The sequence below is a fragment of the Portunus trituberculatus genome, chromosome 15, assembly GCF_017591435.1.
Source record: "Portunus trituberculatus isolate SZX2019 chromosome 15, ASM1759143v1, whole genome shotgun sequence".
Taxonomy (NCBI): Eukaryota; Metazoa; Arthropoda; class Malacostraca; order Decapoda; family Portunidae; genus Portunus; species Portunus trituberculatus.
The window spans coordinates 4,864,619-4,889,653 of record NC_059269.1 but is presented as its reverse complement, the minus strand read 5'-3'; the positions used below and the strand labels follow the sequence as shown (position 1 = coordinate 4,889,653).

Sequence of the window (25,035 nt, the reverse complement as noted above, 5' to 3'; positions counted from 1 at the left end):
TTTGACATCATATTACTACTTTTGGGAATAGACAGTGCATCCAAACAAAAGAAACATGATAGATAGAAGGTTATGCTCAACAGCCTGACGTGTGCAGGTCTCTCGGAGCAAGGTTTGGTTGGGTTTTGGAAAACTGATCAAACAAGGACATTATTGAGTCATCATTACTGATATCTATTGTTGAATTAATAACTAAGAACTTTTGGAGATCATGTTGTGATATATATATATATATATATATATATATATATATATATATATATATATATATATATATATATATATATATATATATATATATATATATATATATATATATATATATATATATATATATATATATATATATATATATATATATATATATATATATATATATATATATATATATATGTTCTCAATGTTGACTAGAGTCCCCATCACAGAACTAAACAAGTTGTGCATCTTACTTTCTGGACATTGTGTGTTATTCTAAATAATTTGTGTAATATGAAAAAAAAGTTATTAGTTTTTTTTTACCTCAGTGTTATTCCAAAATCACATATTCTAAACATGCATAAATTGAGGAATCCCTGTACTCAAGAGATCAGTTAGGGAAATAAAATTTATTTTATGATGCTGAATGGATTATTTGAAATCTTTGACGTATCAAATTTCTGTAGTTGGTTCAGCAGTTTATCAGGTTTTGGAATCCATAATGTCAATTAAAATTGCAAGATTCTTTTAGAATTTTCCTTTTGCAAGCTTTTTGAATTACTTGAAATCTCTGTCAGAGGTTACATGGATTTTAGGAGGTAATGTCTTTGAGACAAGGCTTAGAACGATAACACATTTCTACACAGTATAAAGGTGGAAGGTGATGAACAAAGGTGAAAGAATGTGAGCACAGAACACTATTTTGTGAAAGTAGGAGGGATTTTCATGACCATAAGCCTTGACTGATGTCTTCAAGTTTAAGGATGAAAATTGAGAAGAATCTTAACAAAGATAGAGTAACAATGGAGCATCTGGTCTTGAAATTAAAGATCATTTAATATTACACACAATAATGAAAAGATTTAAAGGCCATCACTTTTAGGAGGATCTGTCTTTAAGACATATTTAATGCATGAAGTTCATATAGTATATTGTGTTGTATGAGCAGAAAGATCTAGTCTTTACATGGAAGACTAACACAATATTTTAGTTTGCTGAGACAAAATAAATCGGAAAAAAAGAGTTATTACAAGATCATTGTTCCACCTTATCTTCACTATATGTAAATCCTCTAAGAGACTTGACTTTTCATATTTAATGTGGAAAACTGTTTCAAGTGCTGGGATCAATGGAAAATTTTAATACCAATAACTTTTCTTTGCCAGTGGCTGAGATAGTTTAAAACTCGACAACACTAGACAAATGAAAAATTAGGCAAGATTTGATTTCAGCAGACTAAAACCATGCAGTGTTAATAAATATATCTATATGTAAACAGTGTTGTATTCTCATTCAATTGTTAGAAGCAAGTGACTTTTCAGAATTGGGTTATCACTTGGAAAGAGTGTCTAAATTACTGTCAGTAATGATTTGTTGAAAGAATAACCAAAAAGTTCTCCATAGGTACTATGTATTCTGATAAAAGTTCACAAAAATTTTAGCATTGTTGATTGTGACCACAGTTTGCAAATTACATCTTCAGGAAAGAGCACATCATCATCCACCATACCATTGTTATAAAAGTGGTGTTTGTATTTCAGTAGTGAGCCTAAGTTCAGCTCAGACTCACATGTCCAACAACTTCACACACTGTTTTCTCATTTCTTTCCGTTTATGTAGCTTGTATCACAACTGTGGGGAGTGTCTCACTAGTATCAGTATTGCTGTTATAACACACCATTGAAAATTTTTTGTATGATATTAATAATGAAGATGATTACTGAAAATTTTTTGTATGATAATAATGAAAATGGTTACTATCACTACTATTAATACTGCTAGTATAGTAAACCCTCACTATAAATTAGACTAACCAGGGGAAGGCTGATTCAACTTAACCAAGAATCTGATTTGTCTGAATCCAGAACTACATTCAAATTCCGTCTCCAAGCTGATCTGCAAGCCTCCCTGCAGCATGATGGACATCCAGACCACACAAAGACATCTCTCCATGTCTTTCTTGCATGTACCATTTATAGACAGATTTATGAAGATTTTCAAGCTATGTCCTTGTTTTATATAGATCCTTCCCCTGCTCTTCCTCTTCCCTTAGAAAGGACTGACTAAAGGGATCAAACTTGGTGAGGTTTTACTGTACTACTCTTTCTCCAATATTGTATCAGTAATTATGGCTGTCATTTCCCTTAGATGGAGGTAAATGATGCCTCATTGCTAGTGGAAGTACAGGAGTGGGTTCTATTCCCTCCACTGCATATAATTTCATGCTGAAAATTTCATGCCAGCATTCTTTCACTTCAACTATTTCAGGGATGACATGATGAATATCCAAGCAATGGTTCATAGTGTGTGAAGGTTATTAGTAGAGAGTTGATGAATATAATGTCATGGCTATGTATATTGATGATAATAATATGAGTGCAACATCAGAGATCAGTAGGAGATTATTTATTAATAAAGATGTTAAGTGAGGTTATAGATGTTTCTGATTTGACCCTTTGCAATTAGTACTATCTGTTGGATGGTCTTTTATTATTCTTATTGCACATTCACATTGATTTATTGTATTTATGTGTGTCACATTCCATCCAGACACAAGTGACGCCTCAATTACAAGTAGAAAATCTTAAGGTGTTTTTGATGCTGGTGATGTCTTAAGAGCATTTTCAGGAAGAGCCTCTTTAATCTTTTGCCTGTTAGTTATTACTACACAGTAGATTAGTATGAAAAATGGTGACGGATGTAATGGGAGTAATTTATCATCATTGCCCAGTGAAACATCATATAGCACTGAATTCACATTTGAAATGTTGTCTTTGTAAATCTTCTGTTATCAAAATCTGTAACTAAAGCATGCCATATTCTCATCCAGTTACTCAGCTACACATGCCTCTCAATGCTACCTCCTTTGTCCAGCTAAGCTGTCCTCAACACTGCTGCATCCCACTGACCTTGGCAGGAAAATAGACTGCCAGTAGAAATGAAATAAAAGGGAGAATACATCATGACCATTGACTTATTACAAATGCTTGATACCACAGTTTGTAATTCATCTCGAACGTGAAAATAACTTACTGTACTATGTGCGTAGATTGGGTATTGATTTGTCATAAACAGGAGTTTCTATTCAGGTTTTATTGAAGAAAACATGTAGTAAGCTTCTATAACAGATGTGAATTTTACACTGTGATTTTACCTCTTGCACATTGGACTTTTCATTATGGTTTTATTGAGGAATGCATCATGCAAATGGTTACTCCAATAAAAATTAGTCTTTAGGGGTTATAGAGCCAACACCCGCCGTGGTACAGTGGAACCATGCGTGCTTTGGGATCCTAGAGGTCTCCAAGCGCACGGGTTCGAATCCTGTCCACGATCTGAGTGTAGGTTGGGCTTCCTCACTCGGGGCAATGGTTTCCTAGCGGGTGGGCTTTAAGATAGGAGGTACCCTAAAAAGTATCCCCTTTAGCCCATAAATTCCCGTGAAAAGCCCACATGGTATAAAAAAAAAAAAAAAAACACACCAGCTCTTTATTTAGTTTTTCTTATCCTTCACAGTACATATGGCATGTTCCTTATTAGGTTTCAGAATATTGATGTGCATGAACTTAATCATTATGAAGTTGGCCAGATAGAAAAGAATATGAATATGCAATGACTCTAATTTTTAATTCTATATGTTTCACCTTTTTCATTATTATTCACTAGATATGATTTCCTTTGCATCTATCAGTTTATTATTACACAATCATTCCATTTATTCACAATATTGTTTTAGAACTATACAATATAGAAATACTCTGTAGGGCTGAAAGAAGAGTCATTAATGAGTGGGTAAGAGATGCACATGAATACCAAATATTAGCTTGAGGAAAAATCATTACATATTGGGAAAGAAAGGAACAATATCTAACTTTTCTTGTGGATGAATCCCTGCTTCATACAATAGAGGCCATTCATTATTAGTAAAGCAGGGTTGTGTTATTGTTTGTATATGTATGTGGCTGTGCAAGGGATGTGTAGCACCATACAAAGTAAGAAAGAGTGAATTTTGTTTGGGAGAAGCGTTATGATAATGGGTCAATATTTCTTTATATGTATTATCTGTATATAAATTATGAGAGGAATGTTAAATATTTTCAAGGGTTGTGACAATAACAAATTATAAAATCAATAGAAAGTTCAGTATTTTCAGTTGTGAATAAAACATTTGAGGGGAAAAAAAAAGATGAGTGTTCTCAATAAGTAAAACAATAAGATAGGAAGAAACTACTCGAAAGTAGAAGTTAAAAGGAAAAGCTAAGTAATTCCGAGATTTTAAGTGCAAGGGAAATACGGGAAATAAGGTCCTTATGTGTATAGGAAGGTAATTACACAAAAACAAGCAAAGGTCAGAAGCTGCATTCTCAAATACTCCAATGTTTCATCTCAACTAATATGCAACATACACAAACCAAGTCATCAGGGATTTCATTAGTGCTTTCAAAGATTATAATGATAACGGAATGCAGATTCTATACACAGACGACAAGCAGAGCTTTAATTAACGAAAATTTGTAGTTCACCAAAGGATTCGTGTGTGTGTGTGTGTGTGTGTGCTCGCGTGCGTGCCGGAGTGCGCGTGCATGCGTGCGCGGTCTACTGTTACCAGTATTGACGGGAGGAAAAAAAAAAAAAAAAAAAAAATATATATATATATATATATATATATATATATATATATATATATATATATATATATATATATATATATATATATATATACACACACACACACACACACACACACACACACACACACACACACACAATAATAAAAGTTTGTTCACAATGATACTGAAAGAATACGAAATTTACATAATTACATTTGATAACAATATATCATGATAAAGTGTCTTGGGTAATTTCATGTATATCACAACAGCCTTGTCCATTCACCGTGCTGGCGTGGCAGGTTTCGCGCACTGCCTGCGAGTGCCTCGCCACACTCGTTTAAAAAAAAAAGTGAAACATTGTTTACACTCACATCCCTGTTGGCGAGTTTTTTTTTTTTTTTTTTAACAGTTAAAACACACTACACATTATTTTACATATTTTTTTTGTTCAAAGCCTTCTAGAATGTGCTGCTTTTGTTAATTTGTTGATGTATCTGTTAGACAAAACTTCTTAAGGTAAGAGGAAGGAAAATAAACAATTAGAAATATACTGAATGCTTCCCTCGAAGTGAGGGCTTAATAGTACCAACCAGAGAGACAAGGACATTCGTATATTACAAACTCCTGTAATGAATGGCTGGCAGAGAAAGCTGTTCTTGATTTATTGTTGATCCTTATTACGAGATCCCTGGGGCTAAGAATAAGGAATAATGCAGTGTTCCTTCGTGAGTGGCGAGGACAGAACACTACTCGCATGTGTGGCAACTGTGCGAAGAAATAAAAGTATGATTGAGTTCTGGCACCATAATAAGCTCTCATTGGACCTGGTATGTTACTGAGCAGCTACCGCGGACCATCATCAGACTTAACAACCTGAGGGCCACGAGTTTAACAGCACCACAGAGCCCCCATTGAGGAGGACTGACTGCATGGTAGGGAGGAACGCTAATGAAAGTAATATAATTCACAAACCTGACCATAAAAACAGTAGAACTACAAGCTTTTCGTCTTATCAACTCCTCTTCTCTTACTGACTCTTCAGCTTCTTTCATCTCTACAGTGTTGCATCTTTTGCTTTCTTACAGTTATTTTCGTGCTAACTGCTCTTCTGATCTTGGTAACTGCAAGCTTCCTATTCCTTCTCCCGCGGTCTCGTTGGACAAGACTCAGATGTCTCTCACCCCTATCCTGTCCACTTTTCTGAGGCAAGATTTTCAGTCCTCCATTCCTTTCCCTGGGAAACTCTTTAACTCCCTGCCTTCTGTATTTCCTTCCTTCCCCGTGTGTGTGTGTGTGTGTGTGTGTGTGCGCCTGGTGAGGTGCCTGCGTGGTGCAGCCCTTGCCTTCTGTGCCTTAGGGAAGAGTCCACTGAAGAGGGGGCCGCCGTGGTACAGTGGAACCATGCGTGCTTTGGGGTCCGAGGGGTCTCCAAGTGCACGGGTTCGAATCCTGTCCACGGTCCGAGTGTAGGTTGGGCTTCCTCACTCAAGGCAACGGTTTCCTAGCGGGTGGGTTTTGAGATAGGAGGTACCCCAAAAAAGTACCCCTTTAGCCCATAAATTCCCGTGAAAAGCCCACATGGTATAAATAAATAAAAAAAAGAGATCCACTGCTTATTACATAGTATTTTCAGGAGTGCTTTCGATAAATACTTTTTAAGGGGGGAGAGGGAGAGGCAGTCTGGGCCAGGCCAGGAGGCTGTCCGTGGGGGGGAGGGAGAAGCAACCAAGGACAGACTAGGAGGCTGCCCTTTGGAGGGAAGGAGAGGCAACCCGGGACAGGCCAGGAGGCTGCCCTTGGGAGGGAGGGAGAGGCAGCCCGGGACAGGCCAGGAGGCTGTCCGTGGGAGGGAGGGAGAAACAACCAAGGACAGACCAGGTGGCTGCCCTTTGGAGGGAGGGAGAGGCAGCCTGGGACAGGCCAGGAGGCTACCCTTGGGAGGGAGGGAGAGGCAGCCCGGGACAGGCCACGAGGCTGCCCTTGGGAGGGAGGGAGAGGCAGCCCGGGACAGGCCACGAGGCTGCCCTTGGGAGGGAGGGAGAGGCAACCCGGGACAGACCAGGAGGCTGCCCTTGGGAGGGAGGGAGAGGCAGCTCGGGACAGGCCACGAGGCTGCCCTTGGGAGGGAGGGAGAGGCAGCCCGGGACAGGCCAGGAAGCTGTCCGTGGGAGGAAGGGAGAAGCAGCCAAGGACAGGCCAGGAGGCTGCCCTTGGGAGGAAGGGAGAGGCAGCCAAGGACAGACCAGGAGGCTGCCCTTGGGAGGAAGGGAGAGGCAGCCCGGGACAGGCCAGGAGGCTGCCCTTGGGAGGGAGGGAGAGGCAGCCCGAGACAGGCCAGGAGGCTACCCTTGGGAGGGAGGGAGAGGCAGCTCGGGACAGGCCAGGAGGCTGCCCTTGGGAGGGAGGGAGAGGCAGCCCGGGACAGGCCAGGAGGCTGCCCTTGGGAGGAAGGGAGAGGCAGCCCGGGACAGGCCAGGAGGCTACCCTTGGGAGGAAGGGAGAGGCAGCCCGGGACAGGCCAGGAAGCTGCCCTTGGGAGGGAGGGAGAGGCAGCCCGAGACAGGCCAGGAGGCTACCCTTGGGAGGGAGGGAGAGGCAGCTCGGGACAGGCCAGGAGGCTGCCCTTGGGAGGGAGGGAGAGGCAGCCCGGGACAGGCCAGGAGGCTGCCCTTGGGAGGAAGGGAGAGGCAGCCCGGGACAGGCCAGGAGGCTGCCCTTGGGAGGAAGGGAGAGGCAGCCCGTGACAGGCCAGGAGGCTGCCCGTGGGAGGGAGGGAGAGGAAGCCCGGGACAGGCCAGGAGGCTGCCCGTATGATGGGAATCAAAGTGAAGTTTGCGTTAATTGTTCCTGAATTGCAGTAGTTTCTCCGACGCAACACAGAACACACCATGAATAACACACTGAGGAAAACCCCCAAAAATATGGCCGATCGTCAAGGAACAGTGGCTGACACAGCTACTGACAAAGTCTTCACGAGAAGGCGCGACACGCTTTGGTTTAGAGGAAATCAATTCTTGTGCTAAACTCTGATATATCACTGCAAGTCGACGGTCCATAGAGATGCATTCCCTCGGGATGTTTGAGGTTTTTGCTCAGCTATAAGAAAATGTTACATGAAAAATGCATACAACTTTTAGTTCTTTTGGGAATGTTGTTTCTTTAGCAGTTCGTTTTCTAAGGTAATCTTTTCCAAGTTTGTTTATTTATTTATTCATTTATTTACTTATTTTTTATTTTCAAAAATCTTTTGATTAATTTATTTACTTATTTATCATATTTCATCTTTTATATTTTTTAAATTTTTCCTTTGATTACGTTTCGATTTTTCTTTAATTTGAGTTTTATTCTTTTCCTTTCATTATTTTCTATTCTTATATACTGAAATCTTTCTTAAATTTAGATTTCTTAAAATCCTTTTCTTGATTTTTCTATTCATTTTCATTTTTTCAGTTTTTACTTCTTTTCATTGTTTATTTCAATTCCTTTACTTTGCTTTTCTTTCATTTCATTTATTCATTTCTCAATTTTTATATTGATTCTTATTCCATCTTATTTTTTGTATCTTTTATATATTTTCTATTTATTTTATCTTTTTCAATTAATTTATTTTTCATTTTTATCTGCTTATTTATTTATTTATCTATTTATCTATTTTTATTAATTTTTTATATTTCTACTTTTTATTATGCTTTTTGTGATTTTCTTCATTAAGTAATACTAATCCCCTTTTACTTGTCATCAGACTGTTATTCTCTCTCTCTCTCTCTCTCTCTCTCTCTCTCTCATGGAAATGGTTACGCCACACGTTTCTGCGCAAGATGGCATGCTCGCCTCTAGGGATAAAAATATATACACATAAATACACCAGCAGTTATCACAGTCGTGCACGCACACTGCACTGTCGGCAACCCCGGCACGCACGCTTTCTTCGCCCGTCTCTGCATTTTCAGTCAGAGAAAAGTACTCCTCAGGGATGCCAGCACGTCTGCCTTTTTCTATATCATAATCCATAGTCAACTTGTAATTTCCTTCACACACTCTGGGGCATTTAAAGTATGTAACGTGGCACCGTGGGCTATGGAGTCTGTACGGAACAGACAATGTACGGTTTGCCAAGCTTATCATTCTGTGCTACTTATTCATTACCTGAGGAATGCTAAATTGTGGCAATACGGGTTTGTGAAAGTTGCCCTGCGCCCGGGGGAAAATGTACTTTCTTTTGAAAAAAAAAAAAAACTTCACTCGAAAATAAGAAAAGTAAAAGCAATTTAGACTGAACACACACACACACACACACACACACACACACACACACACACACACACACACACACACACACACACACACCAAAACCTTTCAGAAATAATATATACCACGTTGTGGTCCTTGGAATTCCTTACCAGCAGACAAAGAGATTGATACAGGCACTGGCACTCGCACTCTCTCTCTCTCTCTCTCTCTCTCTCTCTCTCTCTTACGGCAAGGTCCCTCTCATCTAGACACAACACTTAACACAGAAGATTGATTTCTATAGCTGAAAGGAGTTCGAATATTGTTTGAGTTGCTATGAATATTCTGGGTTTGGTCAGACAAGTAACAATAACCAATCGAAATGGCCAGGAATCCCTTCCTTCTCAGCACCACGGTCCAGGCAAGGAGATTGGTGATGGTGGTGCGTGGATCAGCGGGAACCTGTACCAGTGCGGTGTGGGTACACGAGAAATGCAAACACTTCTGAAGGAGCGGGCGAGTGTCAGCTTGCGAGACAGTGAGGGACTTAAGAGTGATGGAGTGTCATACTTGTGGCAAAGCTGCGTCCGCTGAGTCAGGTCGCAATTAATGTCCGAAAAAATATTGAAAATGATAATGAAATTCATGCAAACTCCAGTAAATGTGGTGAAATCTGTGATGCTCTTGACAATGATGCTGTGTCTTACTCGTACTTGCACCAACACCGACAGCAGGGGAATGACACCCTCCTCCCCACATACAGGCGGGAGAGACTACTAATGCAACAAATATGGTGTATGTGTACTTCCACATACACACACATACACACACAAAAGAAAGAAATAACAAATAAGTGAAATAAAGCAAATATAAATAAATAATTAACAAATAAAAATAGAGTAGATAAATAAATAAGGAATAATTGAAATGAAATACAAAAAAGCCGTTTCCTTGGCTAGCCCTCCTTACAGAGACACGAGGACACCCACTCACCTTTCTACGACACCCTCAAATCCATGCAGAGAGTATCTTGAGTAGCGGACTTTCTCTTCGGTTCCTTAACTCAGGTATAAAAAAACCGGACGTCAAGAGCGGCACCGGTTCCATAAAGACAAAACAAAGTAACACGTACCTGAACCTCCATCACCTAATCAAGCGGAATGAGGGTACGGTCCTTTAGATCTCTGGAGAAAGATGTAATGGGGTGTTATTTCAGATTAAAGCTCGGCACAGTTAGCAGGTAAAACTATATAATTTTTGCTAAACATCCTCATACATTTTATCGCTATCCCCGTATTCAGAAACGCTTTGCTCTCTCACCACGACTATCTTCAAAGGCCACAGAGATGATCAGCCGGGTTTTGAGGAGCGTTTCTTCAGTTCATAATATAGAAGTCAGGTTAATCTGTCACTGGAACCACAGAAACACCCTTAAAAACCTGTGTCCCTTTAATAAGAGCCTTTTGGAAGTAGTAGAAGTGTGGCCAGAATTGTTTTAAGATGGGTTGGGTTCTATTAGTCATGAGATCATACATGGAAGGTGGTTATGCTGGGCTACATTAGGTTGATGGTGCGGTTAATGCTCTACCGGGGATCAGGCTTAGACATTTCAATATCATGGAATCAAATAAAGCCATCTCTACACCAGTCGTTGCCGTCCAGCCTCCTCACACCTGCTGCCGATGTCTCGGAGGTACCGAAGCAAATTATGTACGTTAGAGTTAAAACCTGAAAGTATTTAAAACTATTTCAAGCTAGTCAGAACCCGAATTTATGTAATGTTTTGTTAGGTTAGGTTAAGTTAAATGATACTAGTTACATACAGTAGTGCATCGGTTCTGATTAGTTTATACCAGCATTGACTAAATTCGGGTTTCAACTGTAACATGTACATAAAAGTCAAGACACTACTCAGCTACAGAAACTCAGCTGCCTCAATAGAAGTAGTAAATCGATACCACCAGTGAACCTCATTATCGTCCAGGAGATTAATAAGATAGACGCCTGCCAGCGGATCCCGAGCCAAGTAAGACAAAGGATGCATAAACCAGCACATCTTAGAGGATCCCACCGTATATGACCACATGAGTACAGTGTAACTCTCTGTTCTACATTCAGATTTACATTAAAGTTAGTGAAGAAAGTGAGGCATTCTGATGATGATGTGATATTGGTAGTAACGATGATGGCGATGATGTTGATAATGCTTCTATTATGGTGCTACTGCTGCTACTGTTGCTGTTGCTCTTGTTGCTGTTATTGTTGTTGATGGTGCTATTACTGCTATTGCTGCTGCTACTGCTCCTGCTACTGTTGTTGTTGATATTGTTGTTGTTGTTGGTGGTGGTAGTGGTGACAGTGATGATAATGATGATGGATGATATAGGTCATGATGGTGACGGAGAGAAACCCTGCTTGTGTAAAGATTTTTCCTTCAGTACGTGATTGAGATGTAGAGAAAGAAATGTTCAAATATTTTCTTGCGTCTCCTTGACTGCCACCATGAACACAATGGCCTCTTCTGACACATCAATCATAACGCCCCCTCCCCGGATGCAACTTTTTTTCTCCCTGCATATACGTAGTTGCAGAAATCCCGCCATTCGAACCCATTCAGAGACATATGAACCTCAAAAGGAAACATTTACGAACTTACACACTGGATTAGGTAATATTGATGTCTAGTAAGGCCCCTACAGTACTAAAGGAGGGATGAGCGAAGACTTAATTCCCAGAAGAGTACACAGACCCGGGCGGCCGTGAAGCGCGACGAAGACAGTGCCGGGAAGAGACGCAGCCAGCCCTGCCACTGCCGCCAGGACCGAGCACGTGCGACTCAGCGGCACATAACACGTAAATCTCACTAGCATCCTCGTTTCACTGATTTAACACTGAGTACCGCTCGATTCAGGCTAAGGTATAAAAGTAATAAGATGATTTTTTCAGGATTCCACTTGGGAATGATGGAATAAAGTAGTGGAGTGACTTTTCTAACATGAAGTGGACTCCGGCGAGGGTGTCACGGAGCGCTGCCTCTATTGGTCCTCAGCCCTCCGCCACCAGCCAACCACGAAATGGTCCAGCGACTTCGCAATCAAACTGAGATTTCTTGTCCTTGTCTCACATTCGCTCGTCTCAGGGGTGTTCATTGCACCTTTATGGACTAGTGGCTTGAGGGTGAGTCACGGAGGCAGGGATGGGAGGGCACCGCTCAGGGCCATCGCTCCCCAGCAATCTTCCCTCGTGTTATATATACATCCTTGCAAGAAATGCGATAATTCTGAATCTTTGTACGGACGACAACCAATCAGAGGACAGCGTGAGTCCCGGGGAGGCGGTGACTGGCTCCTCGGCTCACCTGTCAACCATTCATGCTCCAGGGAAACAGATTTCTTCCAAGACGTTACCCGCCGAGAAGAAACGACCTCTCAAGCACCGCAAGATGACAAGTATGGAGGGAAGGAAGGAGAAGAACCTAGCGAATCCAATGCAGCTAACAAGAAGCACCATAAGATCTCTCACCTACAGAAGTTAAATGATAATGTCACGTACTATTACATATTCAACTAATACATAATCTATTTAGCAATACAAGGTGAAAGGTCACTCATGAGAGCTACAAGACACTAAACTGCATCTTATAGTTCATGATCAGCTGAAGAAAAATGGCAAAATGGCGGCATGACAGTAAAGAAAATAGAAAATGAAGGGATCGTATAGTATGTACCACAAATACCAAGGTAACGAAACTTAAAGCATGCATACTAATCCTGCCCTTTGAAATACTGTATACCAACTTCCTATTGTGTGTATCTGCATCAGAGGCGAGTATAGGAGGACGGAGGCTGCGAGAGACAGATGGAGGGGGAGGATGAAGACAAATGGCCGAAGTTAACCACCACCCACACCACTACCACCACCACCGCCACCAAGGCCAGCCACAAGGAAGAAGGGAACGAGAGAGAGAGAGAGAGAGAGAGAGAGAGAGAGAGAGAGAGAGAGAGAGAGAGAGAGAGAGAGAGAGAGAGAGAGAGAGAGAGAGAGAGAGAGAGAGAGAGAGAGAGAGAGAGAGAGAGAGAGAGAGAGAGAGAGAGAGAGAGAGAGAGAGAGAGAGAGATCCCGGATGTTGGTTAGAAGAAAGATAGAGGGGAGGGATGAGGAGGAGGGCAAGGGAAGGGAATGGGGGAGGGAGAGGTTGAAGAACTTATGATATGATGGGGGAGGAAGGGAGGAAGGGAGGAAGGGAGGAGGCAGGAGAGAGAGAGAGAGAGAGAGAGAGAGAGAGAGAGAGAGAGAGAGAGAGAGAGAGAGAGAGAGAGAGAGAGAGAGAGAGAAATATACACCCATACCAACTCTACCACCACGACACAAAGATGAAACAAATATTTCACACAATAATATTCTAAACACACGCTCAAATCCAACCCCCAAAACCAGAAGAAAAAATTACGACTCATGCTGACACCACACTGGGATGAGACAAAATTACAAAATTGCCCTGGAAGAAAAGAACAAATATGGCGGCTAAAAGAAGAAGCGTTCCTGAGAGAAGGAGAGAAGGGAGGAAAAACTGTGATTATCAAGGAGGGAATATTGTGGCTGAAGAGAGGGAACGAAGGGGCGACTGGAGGGAACAGATGGGGAGGGGGGTGGGAGAGAGAAGATAGGAGACGATGGGAGAGGAGAAACGGGAACAGAGAGAGAGAGAGAGAGAGAGAGAGAGAGAGAGAGAGAGAGAGAGAGAGATGACAGGAGTAGATGTGATGAAGAAAAGAAAAAAAAACATGAGGAAGAGGTTGGAAAGGAATTTAAAAGTTTGTGGAGGAAAACGAAGGAAAGAGAGAAATATAGGGAATAGCACTTGAAGAGAGAAATAAGTGAAAAGAAAAAAGAAGAAAAAATAGAGAAATGCAAGACAGGGGGACTACAAGAGACTAGGGAAAGACTTAACAGGGAGGAGGAATTAAGAAGGCTAAAAGATCCAAACATGACGGAAAAGGAAGAAATGGAGAATGATATTTGAGAACAAGTGGGAAGGATGCAAGACAAGAGAAAAAGTAAAACACAAGAGGACGGTAAGGGTTTAGGAAAGGCGGTCTGTCAGGGGGCCGAAAGAAGGCTGGGGAGCAAAATCTAAGTGAGGAGGGTGAGGAACCAGGGTCAGCGGGGGTCCGGGGCCGCGAGGAGCCGCTGTTACGTCGCTGAGCAAGAAAACACAAATTGCCGGCAGCATTACGCAGAAAACCTCGTCGGTAAGAGGCGGAAGAGAGTAATTTTGGTCTGACGGCAGCGAGAGAGAGAGGCTGATGGGGGAGGCGAGAGGCTAGAGTGGTGCGCGGTGGCTGGGAGTGGTGGGGAGGCGAAGGAGGAGGTGGGGATGTTAAGGACGGGGAGGTGCACGCATGGTGGAGGGAAAGAAGTATGGAGGACTGCATGTGCTGATGGAGGAGAGAAGGAAAAAAAAGATATGAGAACCCAAATGATTACAAATGCAATATTATTATGTACTACTATCACCAGAACCAGCGACAAAATCCTATACTCTATATCACTACAACGATTATGATGACGATAAGATTCGAGCAATATCGAAGCAAAGACTTTTAATGAATTTATTAGCAATACTTAACAAAAGTAATTATGAATCAGTATTTTTTTTTATCAGGACTATATCTTTCCTTTACACCATACAGAGTAACACACTGCAGATTCCCTTCCTCCTCTGAGCTTCAGTATCTTTAAATGCTTAATTTTTTCTCCAGTAACTCATAGGACTTGTTTGCTACATACATTTCAGTGGCGCAAGATGTATACAAGGTTATGTAATGTCTGGCGGGGTCTTTCCTCCCGTCTTTACATACATTTCGTTGAATGCAGATAGCGACATACACGAGCAATGCGACAACAATGGCGGATTGCAGAAACGTGACATTTTACACGAATGCGACTATTAATTATCCAGGAAATTCCCTTGCTTGGCACTGTACGCGCTGGAGTTATGGAGGTCCGAAAAATGTTTGGAGACCCTTAAGTTTCGATCGGTGTGGTGTCCAGATGTCCGGGAGAGACGAGACCCAATCGAGGCTGGTGGGTGTGCGGGCAGGCGTGAGGGAGGGGCCTGGCAAGCACGCACTCACCACAACTGTTCGTGAAAAATTAGAAAAAGTCAAGATCGGGGAGGCCGATCGGGAAATTAGTCTTACCAGCGTGTAGTTTCCGTGGGAACAATGTGAGTGGTGGTGACGAGAGAGGCTTCAGTGTGGAGGGTGAGGGGCGGGAGGGGGGCAGGCGACCCAGGTGGTGGCGGCGTGCCCCCGGAAGACAAGATGGCGGGCCGCGGTGGTGAGTGTGGCGCCACCACCTTCCCTACACCCCGGTCCACGCGCTCCCCAGACACCTCGCTCTGCCCCCTACCCTCCACATCATCCGCCAGAATGAAATAAACACTGATTTATGGTATGTGTTAGGCTTAGAATAGTGAAAAAGATGACAGGATGAAATACAAGTGACTTTGAGAAGTTAGCAAGTTCATATACATACCTGTCACTAGATCACGTCTATAGGTGGTTTCTATGAGTATTTGAAAGACCTGTCTATGTGTTTTAAGAATTTGTTAGCTTCTACAGTTGCCGCCACCACTTCCGCCCCCCGTAAACCGTGCCCTGCACTACTCTGTCAGCGGCTGCGATAACTACCACAAAAAAATGGAAGAAAATGGCGTCGAAGAGATCGCCAAGTAGCACTCACAAAACAAACGCGACAAAAAATACAGCACATCGCAGAAATGAACCATCCCTTCACTGACGCTCTTCCATAAAACGCCAAAGGAAATAATCAAGTGCAGGGAAACAGAAGATCGAGAGGAAGATGGAAACAAGCCATACTGAGTTCTATCTTCCAAGTCATCGTCCTCGGCCGTTCTGCAGCTTGGAGGGTCGGCGCCACGGGTAGTTGGAGTCCGAAATGCCTTCCGATAACACAGGGACGCGGGAGGCACCAAGGACACGCCGCCCGGAGATCCTGTGACGCAGAGGAGAGAGAAGGGCCGAGGTGTTTCAAGGCCCTTGGAGTAGCCTTACCATGACGAGAGAGAGAGAGAGAGAGAGAGAGAGAGAGAGAGAGAGGTCACATATAAACTGAACTAGATACAACTAGAATTCAAACTCATACAAGAGCACTGTATCGAGGCACTAATGGCTGTCTGGTTCCAAGGAATGTTCTCGTTTTTCTTTTCTTTTTTGGCTGAAGGCGTCTTTCTCCCTTCTTATTCTTCTTTTTTCTCTTTTTTTTTTCGGATGAAGGCGTTTTATGGTGGCCCTCTTAATGGTCAGTGGTCGGCCGCCTCCTGTTTGAAGCCTAATCCACTTCCCTTTGATGTAGTTGGGAAGAAGATTCAAGAGGTTCTGGAGATGATCACGTGGTATTTGAAGACTTACCTTTTAAATTATTGTCCGATGAGTTCTTCAGTGAATTTAAGGTTTATTTCGCTGCTTCAAATTGTGGAGGTAAGATTAACGAGGAAAGAGGTTACGTTTTCTCAACATTGGTATACATTTAAAGAGGAAATAATAAAAAAAAAAAAAAACATATCATCCAAATTAAGTGACACAGACAAACAGATATATAAGAATAGTTTTTCAGTGAATCTAAAGTTTATTTCACTGTTTCAAACTGAGATGTTAAGATTATGTGGAAAGAGTTTACGTCTTCTAAACATTGGTATACATTCAAAGGAAAATAAGTGACAGACAGACAGAAATAAATGACAGAGACAGACAGGAATCTAAGAACACACATAGACGATGACATGATGGTTAGATGACATAAAGAGACAAGCACGTAAAGGAGAGGAAGCAAATCAATAATAAGACTGTGATATGAATGTCCAAAGAGGAAAGATAAACATAGACAACCTCAGTATTTGGAGAGGAGTTAAAATGAGAGCTTTACATACATGCATACATATATACACACACGCACATACTCCCTCAATACCATCTCATACTTAAACATAGACATCTCATACTTAAACATAGACAACGATAAACATAGACAACCTAAATATTCGGAGAGGAGTTGCAATGAGAGCTTTACATACATACATACATATATTTATACACACATACTCTCTCAATACCATCTCATACTTAAGAAAAATAAGTATAAAAAAAAAGCACTACACAAAACTAAAAACCTCAATGTTTAATACGCATCAAACATAAACCAAACCACAGTGAGACAAACCATCTTACATTCTGAACACATTTCCGCTCCCGGGTGGCGCAGAAAATGAGATGCTCACTCCTAACTAAAGAAGAATAAACAATGCAACTATATACGTAGATCCTGGCACGTGCGGTGAAATTCCCTGAAGGACAGACTATCCTGGGGACGCGAAGGCTGCAGGATGTGGCGACACACACCACAACACACGCCATCTTGAATCGTACTCGACCCTCGACAAATGTGCTGCAGAATTTTCCAAAAGAACGAATGTATTTTTTCTTCATCTCCCTCCTCCCTCAAAAAGAAACAGGAAGCGCATTCATCTCCTGCTTCCTTGACTGGCACGGGACATTTTGATCAGAACTCGGAAAAAAATAAGAAAGAAGGAAAGAAGGTAAACATTCATCTATATAGTTTGATGTCAGATGAACTCTTATGATCAGCTTCTAATATACACAATGATCCGAACTTGAAATGAAAAATAGGAGAACAAAATCAAGGCAAAGGTATATTCACCTAGTTTGGCTTTGGTCGCACTCGTATCTATTATAAGAAAGAAGGAAAGAAGGTAAACATTCATCTATATAGTTTGTCAGGTGAACTCTAATATACACGATGATACGAACTTGAAATGAAAAATAAGAAAACAAAATCAAGGCAAACGTATATTCACATAGTTTGGTTTTGGTTGCACTCGTATGTATTATCAGCTTCTAATATGCACGTTTGATGCTCTACATAAGCACAGGAAGGCTGAAAAACGTAAGAGTGGTTGCTGAAGGAAGTCATTACTGTTACTGAAAGCGGAGCCGCAAGAAAATAGTGCCACAAGAACCTTGGGAGAAGGGAGGAGCACAAGAGAGAGAGAGAGAGAGAGAGAGAGAGAGAGAGAGAGAGAGAGAGAGAGAGAGAGAGAGAGAGAGAGAGAGAGAGAGAGAGAGAGAGAGAGAGAGAGAGAGAGAGAGAGAGAGAGAGAGAGAGAACCACTATAGGACTAGTACGTATTATATAAGCCTTCCTCAAGGTTACTGTTCTTCAAGGCTTCTATGCAATGAACCAATACAAGACCAACACTCAAAAACTACCCACAAAATATTACCGTATAAATTCACACTAGTCTTAATCATCCTGTTCCACTATTTGAAACCCTCACTGCTAAACATACCTATTGAAGTCATAACCTTTGGTACTAACAGGAGCTGCGACGTCAGTATTTTCGGCAGTAATTAGTATTTGTATCATGGTTGAGGTGTTTTAGTGGTGGGACGTTCCTCCAAGTCAGGGTAAGGTAGTGAGGCAGCAGAGGAAAGATGAGGTTTAGGTTTGGAGAGATACTGGTTTTAGGAAATTCTCTTTTGTTTTCATTGATTTGTGTCTTAATTTCTCTCTCTCTCTCTCCCTCTCTCTCTCTCTCTCTCTCTCTCTCTCTCTCTCTCTCTCTCTCTCTCTCTCTCTCTCTCTCTCTCTCTCTCTCTCTCTCTCTCTCTCTCTCTCTCTCTCTCTCTCTCTCTCTCTCTCTCTCTCTCTCTCTCTCTCTCTCACCCTTATCGTTTCGCTTTCAGTAATTTTTCTAAGCAAATTTTAAACGACTGTAACTCCACTTATTACCTTTAAAAGCATCACGAGAGGCTGAAATAGTCATAATATTGGTAGCTTTATAATTTACACTTTCTCACTTAACACCATAAGTAACACCAGCAGACACCAAATACACTCGCGTCGGTCCGCCGTCACACCACCATCATGCTTGTTTGCGTCATGCTCACTTAAATTACTTCAGTGTGTGTAAATAAACCTTAAGTTTCATGTTTCTCTCAAGTCACACGTCCCGAGGTCCTGTTTTATACCATCACATCCTGCCGTCTCTTCCGGGGATACGAGGAAGGGGGCCGTCCTGCCTAAGAGGTGAATCATTGCTCAGCATCATAACGCTATAAAAAGACTCCTGGGAACTTTGCGTCAACGATGGGAATGAAGAATACACCGTGGGAATAACCAACGATCCAGGTGGCTGAGGAACTAGATTACGGGTACTCGAGGGCGGCCAGCTGCGAGGAGGGTGTGAATGGAGATGAACCAGCCGGAGAATATCGCTCACTTCTCCACACGCAAATCAGGTGAAGCTTATCTCGTACGTACGCGCCGAAGTATTTTTCTGTAGTGTAGTTTCGTCTGTTATTCATTGTTGTTCATTTATTCTTATTATTTTTTTTAAGCTTTTTTACCGCCCTTTTAGGTGAAAGATTTATCGTCTAAGCTTACTGTTAAAAAGAACAGTCAGTTTATCTTATCAACTGATAGCAGTTTTATTTTGACAAATTTAAACATCTATCACTTATACCTATACATAGTCAAAATGCCTTCAGTTTATACACACTTCGCCTTTGACACACATTAGTTTACAGTGCACCAGTCCATCTCAGCTACAAGCATAGCGCGGGAAAAGACACACAGGTAGAGGAAGGAATGAGGGGATGGGTTCCTGGCGGCAGGTAACCATTTGAACCCAAGCTGCTGGATGGGTTCTGATGATCGCACACTATGTCTTATCCATAACATCCCTCGTCAAGATATTTTCCGGGTTCCGATCGGTGTTAGGAAGCTGTTGGGGGATCTACGAAGGGAGGGAGAGAAGGAGGGAGGTCGCGTGGCCTATAAAACCCAGCCTAAATAGCTCCACCAGTGAACCGTACAATAGCGACGCATATTTCATCGTGGCTAGACAAACTGGTGGGATCTCGAGGCTATCACTGGCCACGTGGAAGAAATCCGGCTTAATGACAAATCAAACGCAAAATCGTGATATGATGATGTGAAAGTCAGATAACACATACGAGGAATAACTGATTGGGTGACACTTTGAATAATGAAGGGAACTTTCAGGTTTGGTGATCGGCAGACTGGCAAGCCGGTGACCAGTCAGGAACGTGGGGAAGTAAAGGTGAAATATTAATGAAGTCGTAACCTTTAAAGGGGAAGATCAAACACACTGGAGTAGTATGCAATTCTCATAAGCAAACAAAGAATAACGACCTGACAATTAAAGGGGACGTATTTTGAAACGCTTTGGATTTTGATAAGGACTTTTGAAAAGCCATAGAGAAGATTATAGTTGGGTTTTCACGGATGTTTTTCTCAGTGATAGTGTTCATTCTTTGTCACAATATCACTAAACTTAAAAAAGTTTTCTTGACAATCTTTAATAACTTCCATTGAAGCCTGTTAAGATAAAACGTCGAAGTGTTTGAGATACATTTAAAAATTCTCTGTTCGTGATTTTCTTGAAATTGTAACGAATGAAGTATAGTAATTCATAATAGTTTTCTATGGGATTGTCTTTATATATATATATATATATATATATATATATATATATATATATATATATATATATATATATATTTCACGTTTTTCGTTAATAATTATATAATGACATTTTATAAAGATGGAAGGGAAGGTCAGATAATGTAAGACGATGACTGATATAAAATAATTGAGTAAAGGAAGAGAAAATAGAAGACCAATATGGATGAATGAATGATTGATTGAATGAGTGAATGATTTATTGATTGAATGAATGAATGGGTGGTTGAATGAATGAATGAATGAATAAATAAATGAATGAATATATAATTAAACAAACAGATAGAATAAATAAACAAATAAATAAATAAGTGAATAGATGGATAAACACAAAGAAATGAAGAACGAACTGATGAAGGACATGACAGAGAGACAAACAGACAGACGGACGGAAGGAAGGACGGAACGAAGGATGGAAGGAAGGAAAGAACTACGGAAGGAGGAGGAGGAAGAGGAGGCACAGTTCACCCTTCCCCCCCTTTGCTTCCCCTCCTCAAGGCCACACCTTCCAGCCACGCCTCCTCCAGAGTGCTCCTCCCTCCCTCTAGCTCCTCCCACGCCCGGCTCCTCCCACTCCCTCCCCGCCGCCTAGCCTCTCACCAGCTGCCACTTCACGAACGAGATCAAGGAACTACACACACACACACACACACACACACACACACACACACACACACACACACACACACACACACACACACAAAGTAAGATAAACATAACATGTATTGATATATTCCACATATTTTTATACATTTCTATATTTATAATTGAAAGAAAGACTGAAATGAATGAAAAAAAAAAAAAATCTAGAGACATTGTTTTATTAGTATATGTTTTGAGGGCTTATTTAGCTATCCATTTGTCATAGTGGGGAATATTGTTAAATGAATGAAAAATACACAAATTAGAACTATTTTTTTTTATTCGTGAAAATTTTAAGGATCTTTCCATCTATAAGTCATCTTTTTCTCTTCAGATTGATTCATGCCGTGGACTGATAAGAGAGTCTGTCTAGTGGTTATGGGAAAAGAAAGAAAGATTATGAAGCTAACAGACCGTGACATGATTAATTTTTGGGTGAATAAAGAAATAATTAAAAGAGAACCATAGACGGACAGGTAGACAGGTAAAAAGACAAACAGATATACATACATAAATAAATATATATGAATAGATAAAACAGATAGACATATATAAAAAAGAGACAAAGACAAACAGACAGACAAACCGACGACACCACACACACACACACACACACACACACACACACACACACACACACACTTTCTCCCCCCTTCCCCCTTCCGCCACACACCCGGAGCCATCAGTCACTCCGACGCGTCACCTTACAACAACCGCAGCAGAATATAACGTTTCTGAATCACTGCCTCCTTCCCTCCCAACCCCATGTCCTTCCCCTGCCATTTTGCCGCCCCTCTCTCTTTCCCTCCTCCCAGTGATATTTCTCTCTCTCTCTCTCTCTCTCTCTCTCTCTCTCTCTCTCTCTCTTTTTGTATATTTGAAATTATGGTGATGCTATCTTAGTGGATGTAGTAGTAGCAGTGGTAGCAGTAGTAGTAGTAGTAGTAGTAGTAGTAGTAGTAGTAGTAGTAGTAGTAGTAGTAGGGGTGCTGGTGATATTAGTAGTATTAATAGTAGTAGTAATAATAGTAGGGGTGCTGGTGGTATTATTATTATTATTATTATTATTAGTAGTAGTAGTAGTAGAATATAATAATAATAATAATATATTATCATTATTATTATTATTATTATTATTATTATTATTATTATTATTATAGTAGTAGTAGTAGTAGTAGTAGTAGTCCTCTTTCAAAAGAGGAGTGTCAAGACACCTCTTACGTTAACTGGACCCTCCTTTAGATTTTTCTGTTTTTTCTTTCTACTTTTCTTAACAGTGTGGCAGCGGCCAACACTGTGTTTGGTGGTGGTGTAATGTAAAAGTGGTAGTAGTAGTAGTAGTAGTAGTAGTAGTAGTAGTAGTAGTAGTAGTAGTAGTAGTAGTAGTGGTAGTAGTGGTAGTAGTAGTAGTAGTAGTAGTAGTAGTAGTAGTAGTAGTAGTAGTAGTAGTAGTAGTAGTAGTAGTAGTAGTAGTAGTAGTAGTAGTAGTAGTAGTAGTAGTAGTAGTAGTAGTAGTAGTAGCAGTAGTAGTAATAGTAGTAGCAACGGTTAATAAAAGTAGTAGTAGTGGTAATGATGATAATTTTGATACATTTTTATCTTCCAAGGCTTCCATTCTTGAAGTCATGTCTAGATTTGTTTCTTTCTACTCTTTATCTTCCTATCTATCTATCTATCTATCTATCCATCTATATATATACCTGTCAGTTTCTCTTTCTGTACAAGATGTGATAATACACAACCTGATGTATTCCTCGTTTAATATCATAAAACAAACACACTTTACCTCCCCTCGTGTAGTCAGAATTCCTGTTGTTTTCTCCGATCCTAACATCAAGGGACGTGGAATCTGAGTGGGGGGGTGGAGGACACTTTCCCGAAGCTACCTAAGGAAACCCACATCTTGCTGACATGTGCGTGTTTTCGTCCTACAGAAACCTGTCATCTGTCACGTTTCACTTCTGTGCCACAATTCTCTGTATGCTTCTGTCTCTCTGGTCAAAGAGACTAAACTTTCATCTCTCGAGGTCTTGAAAGAAAAGGTGGGGATGTGAAGGATGGCCGAACATTCATCTCAGTGAAAGCTAGAATCGATCTGAGCAGGGAATGTCGTCATGTGGAGCAGAGTGGGGAGGGGAGGAGAGGCGAGGAAGAGAAAACGACAAATATCGACAGCTACCTATATGCATAAAGCTGCTCGCCGCTGCTCTGATTGACGTGATGCGCAGAACAAATTTGGTGTCATAACTATTTCAATGGTTCCATGTTTCGTACAGATGAGTTCTTACAGCTGACCTTGTTTTTTTTACGTTCTTTTGTTATAACTCTCAATACGGAGATGTAAAAACCGAGTACCGCCATGCAAATTGGCGTTAATAAATGCTAATCAAAAGCAGCATTAATATATGCTTCTCTGTTATCTTCCCACGTTCTTTTCGACCCTCCCCTCTCTCTCTCTCTCCTTCTACCTTAAAAGTTACACGAATATATGTTTCTCTGCTGTCTATAAAAATCCACGCCTTCTTAACTCTTTCCTTTTCTTCCTCTCTCCCTTCTCTTACTTAACGCCTTGTTGGGCAGCATCAACATTCAAGCTCCACCGACACCCCCTTCTGTTCAGACCAGCCTCATCTATCCTAAGGCGCTCCTGTATGATATTAAAGTCATTTCTCTGTATTAGCAGCTCGCTCATACTTAGTCAAGCAGAAGGCGACATGCAATGATTTAGGGCGCAGACGATCTGAGCAGGAAGGATAAAGAGCTCTTGAGAATCGTTCCTGTTCTTACATCTTAGTAATTTGATTCGTCCCTGTTTCGTCTATGTATGTTACTCTCTGGTGGTTATTTCCTAATGCTCTGTATCTTCCTTTCTCTGTCCTCTTCGGTGTAATAATTAGTCGTTCAGCAACCAAGGAGGGGGACACACCTAAGCGTTAATGGTCCGTGGGCTGCTGAGTTCACTGGGCTTTGGTACTATTAACAAGCTCTCCGCTCTCCCTCGCAGACTGAGACTATTACTCCTGATCAGAGAGGTGAAACACTGCACGATGGAGCTGGAATGTTTAATGTAGAGTGAAGGTGAAGACTGATAGAAAGAAAAAAAAAACTTTAAACAATTTATTGAGATGGATGTATAATAAATCGAAACAAAGAATTAACAGAGAAATTATAATATTTACAGTACATATACATATTCACAAATTCCTTTAAATTGGTGGTCACGTGTCACTCGTGGGTTAAAATACACTTTTTTTTTTACTGTGTTTTGTTGCCCTAGAGGTGACCTTGCATGGATTCAGACACTACTCGCATTTTAAGAAGCGTTCAGGTGTTTCTCGCGGCGCACACACAGGAATGACTTAAATATCCTTGCGATGTCAGGTATTAGCGGAGAAAATGTAACTAGAATGTACAGCTTTACTAAATAAGACAGACAGATGTTTGCGTGTTGTGTTCACGCTGTATAACCTCGATTTAAGGGTTTGGATTAGCCTTTGTTCACTGGAGTCTGTAACGTCGGCGCATATTTGGTCCGATTGGGTCTGAGGCGTAGCACAAGACGAGACCATTAAGAAAAAGTTCTCTTAATAGCTGGCCATTCCTCACAGTAATTAGCGGGTTTGGCTGGAGTCTGGCAAATCATCATCACCTCAATCTGTTTCTCCACCCAACCAAAATTTCTGGAACTCCTCCGTGGATGGGAAGAGGTGGAAGGATGGCTGGAGGTCTACGTGAGTCACCGATTGAGATGATTAGGAGGATGAGG

General features: G+C 41.2%; 1 protein-coding gene and 1 long non-coding RNA gene across 2 annotated transcripts in view; both read right to left on the bottom strand.

Moving 5' to 3' along the window:
- Nucleotides 1-5,651: 5,651 nt before the first annotated feature.
- On the bottom strand, nucleotides 5,652-8,819 carry LOC123503951 (extensin-like). The gene is made up of 3 exons (XM_045254077.1): nucleotides 8,703-8,819; nucleotides 6,546-7,610; nucleotides 5,652-5,681 (listed from the first exon to the last, which is right to left on the bottom strand). The coding sequence occupies exons 1-3, from the start codon at nucleotides 8,817-8,819 to the stop codon at nucleotides 5,652-5,654; spliced, it is 1,212 nt and encodes a 403-aa protein (XP_045110012.1).
- Nucleotides 8,820-14,697: 5,878 nt separating this feature from the next.
- The window catches only part of LOC123504135, a 110,155-nt gene continuing 99,817 nt past the window's right edge, over nucleotides 14,698-25,035 (bottom strand). The window contains exon 4 of the long non-coding RNA XR_006674718.1: nucleotides 14,698-15,180. This is a non-coding gene — a long non-coding RNA (uncharacterized LOC123504135). The remainder of the gene's footprint in view (nucleotides 15,181-25,035) is intronic.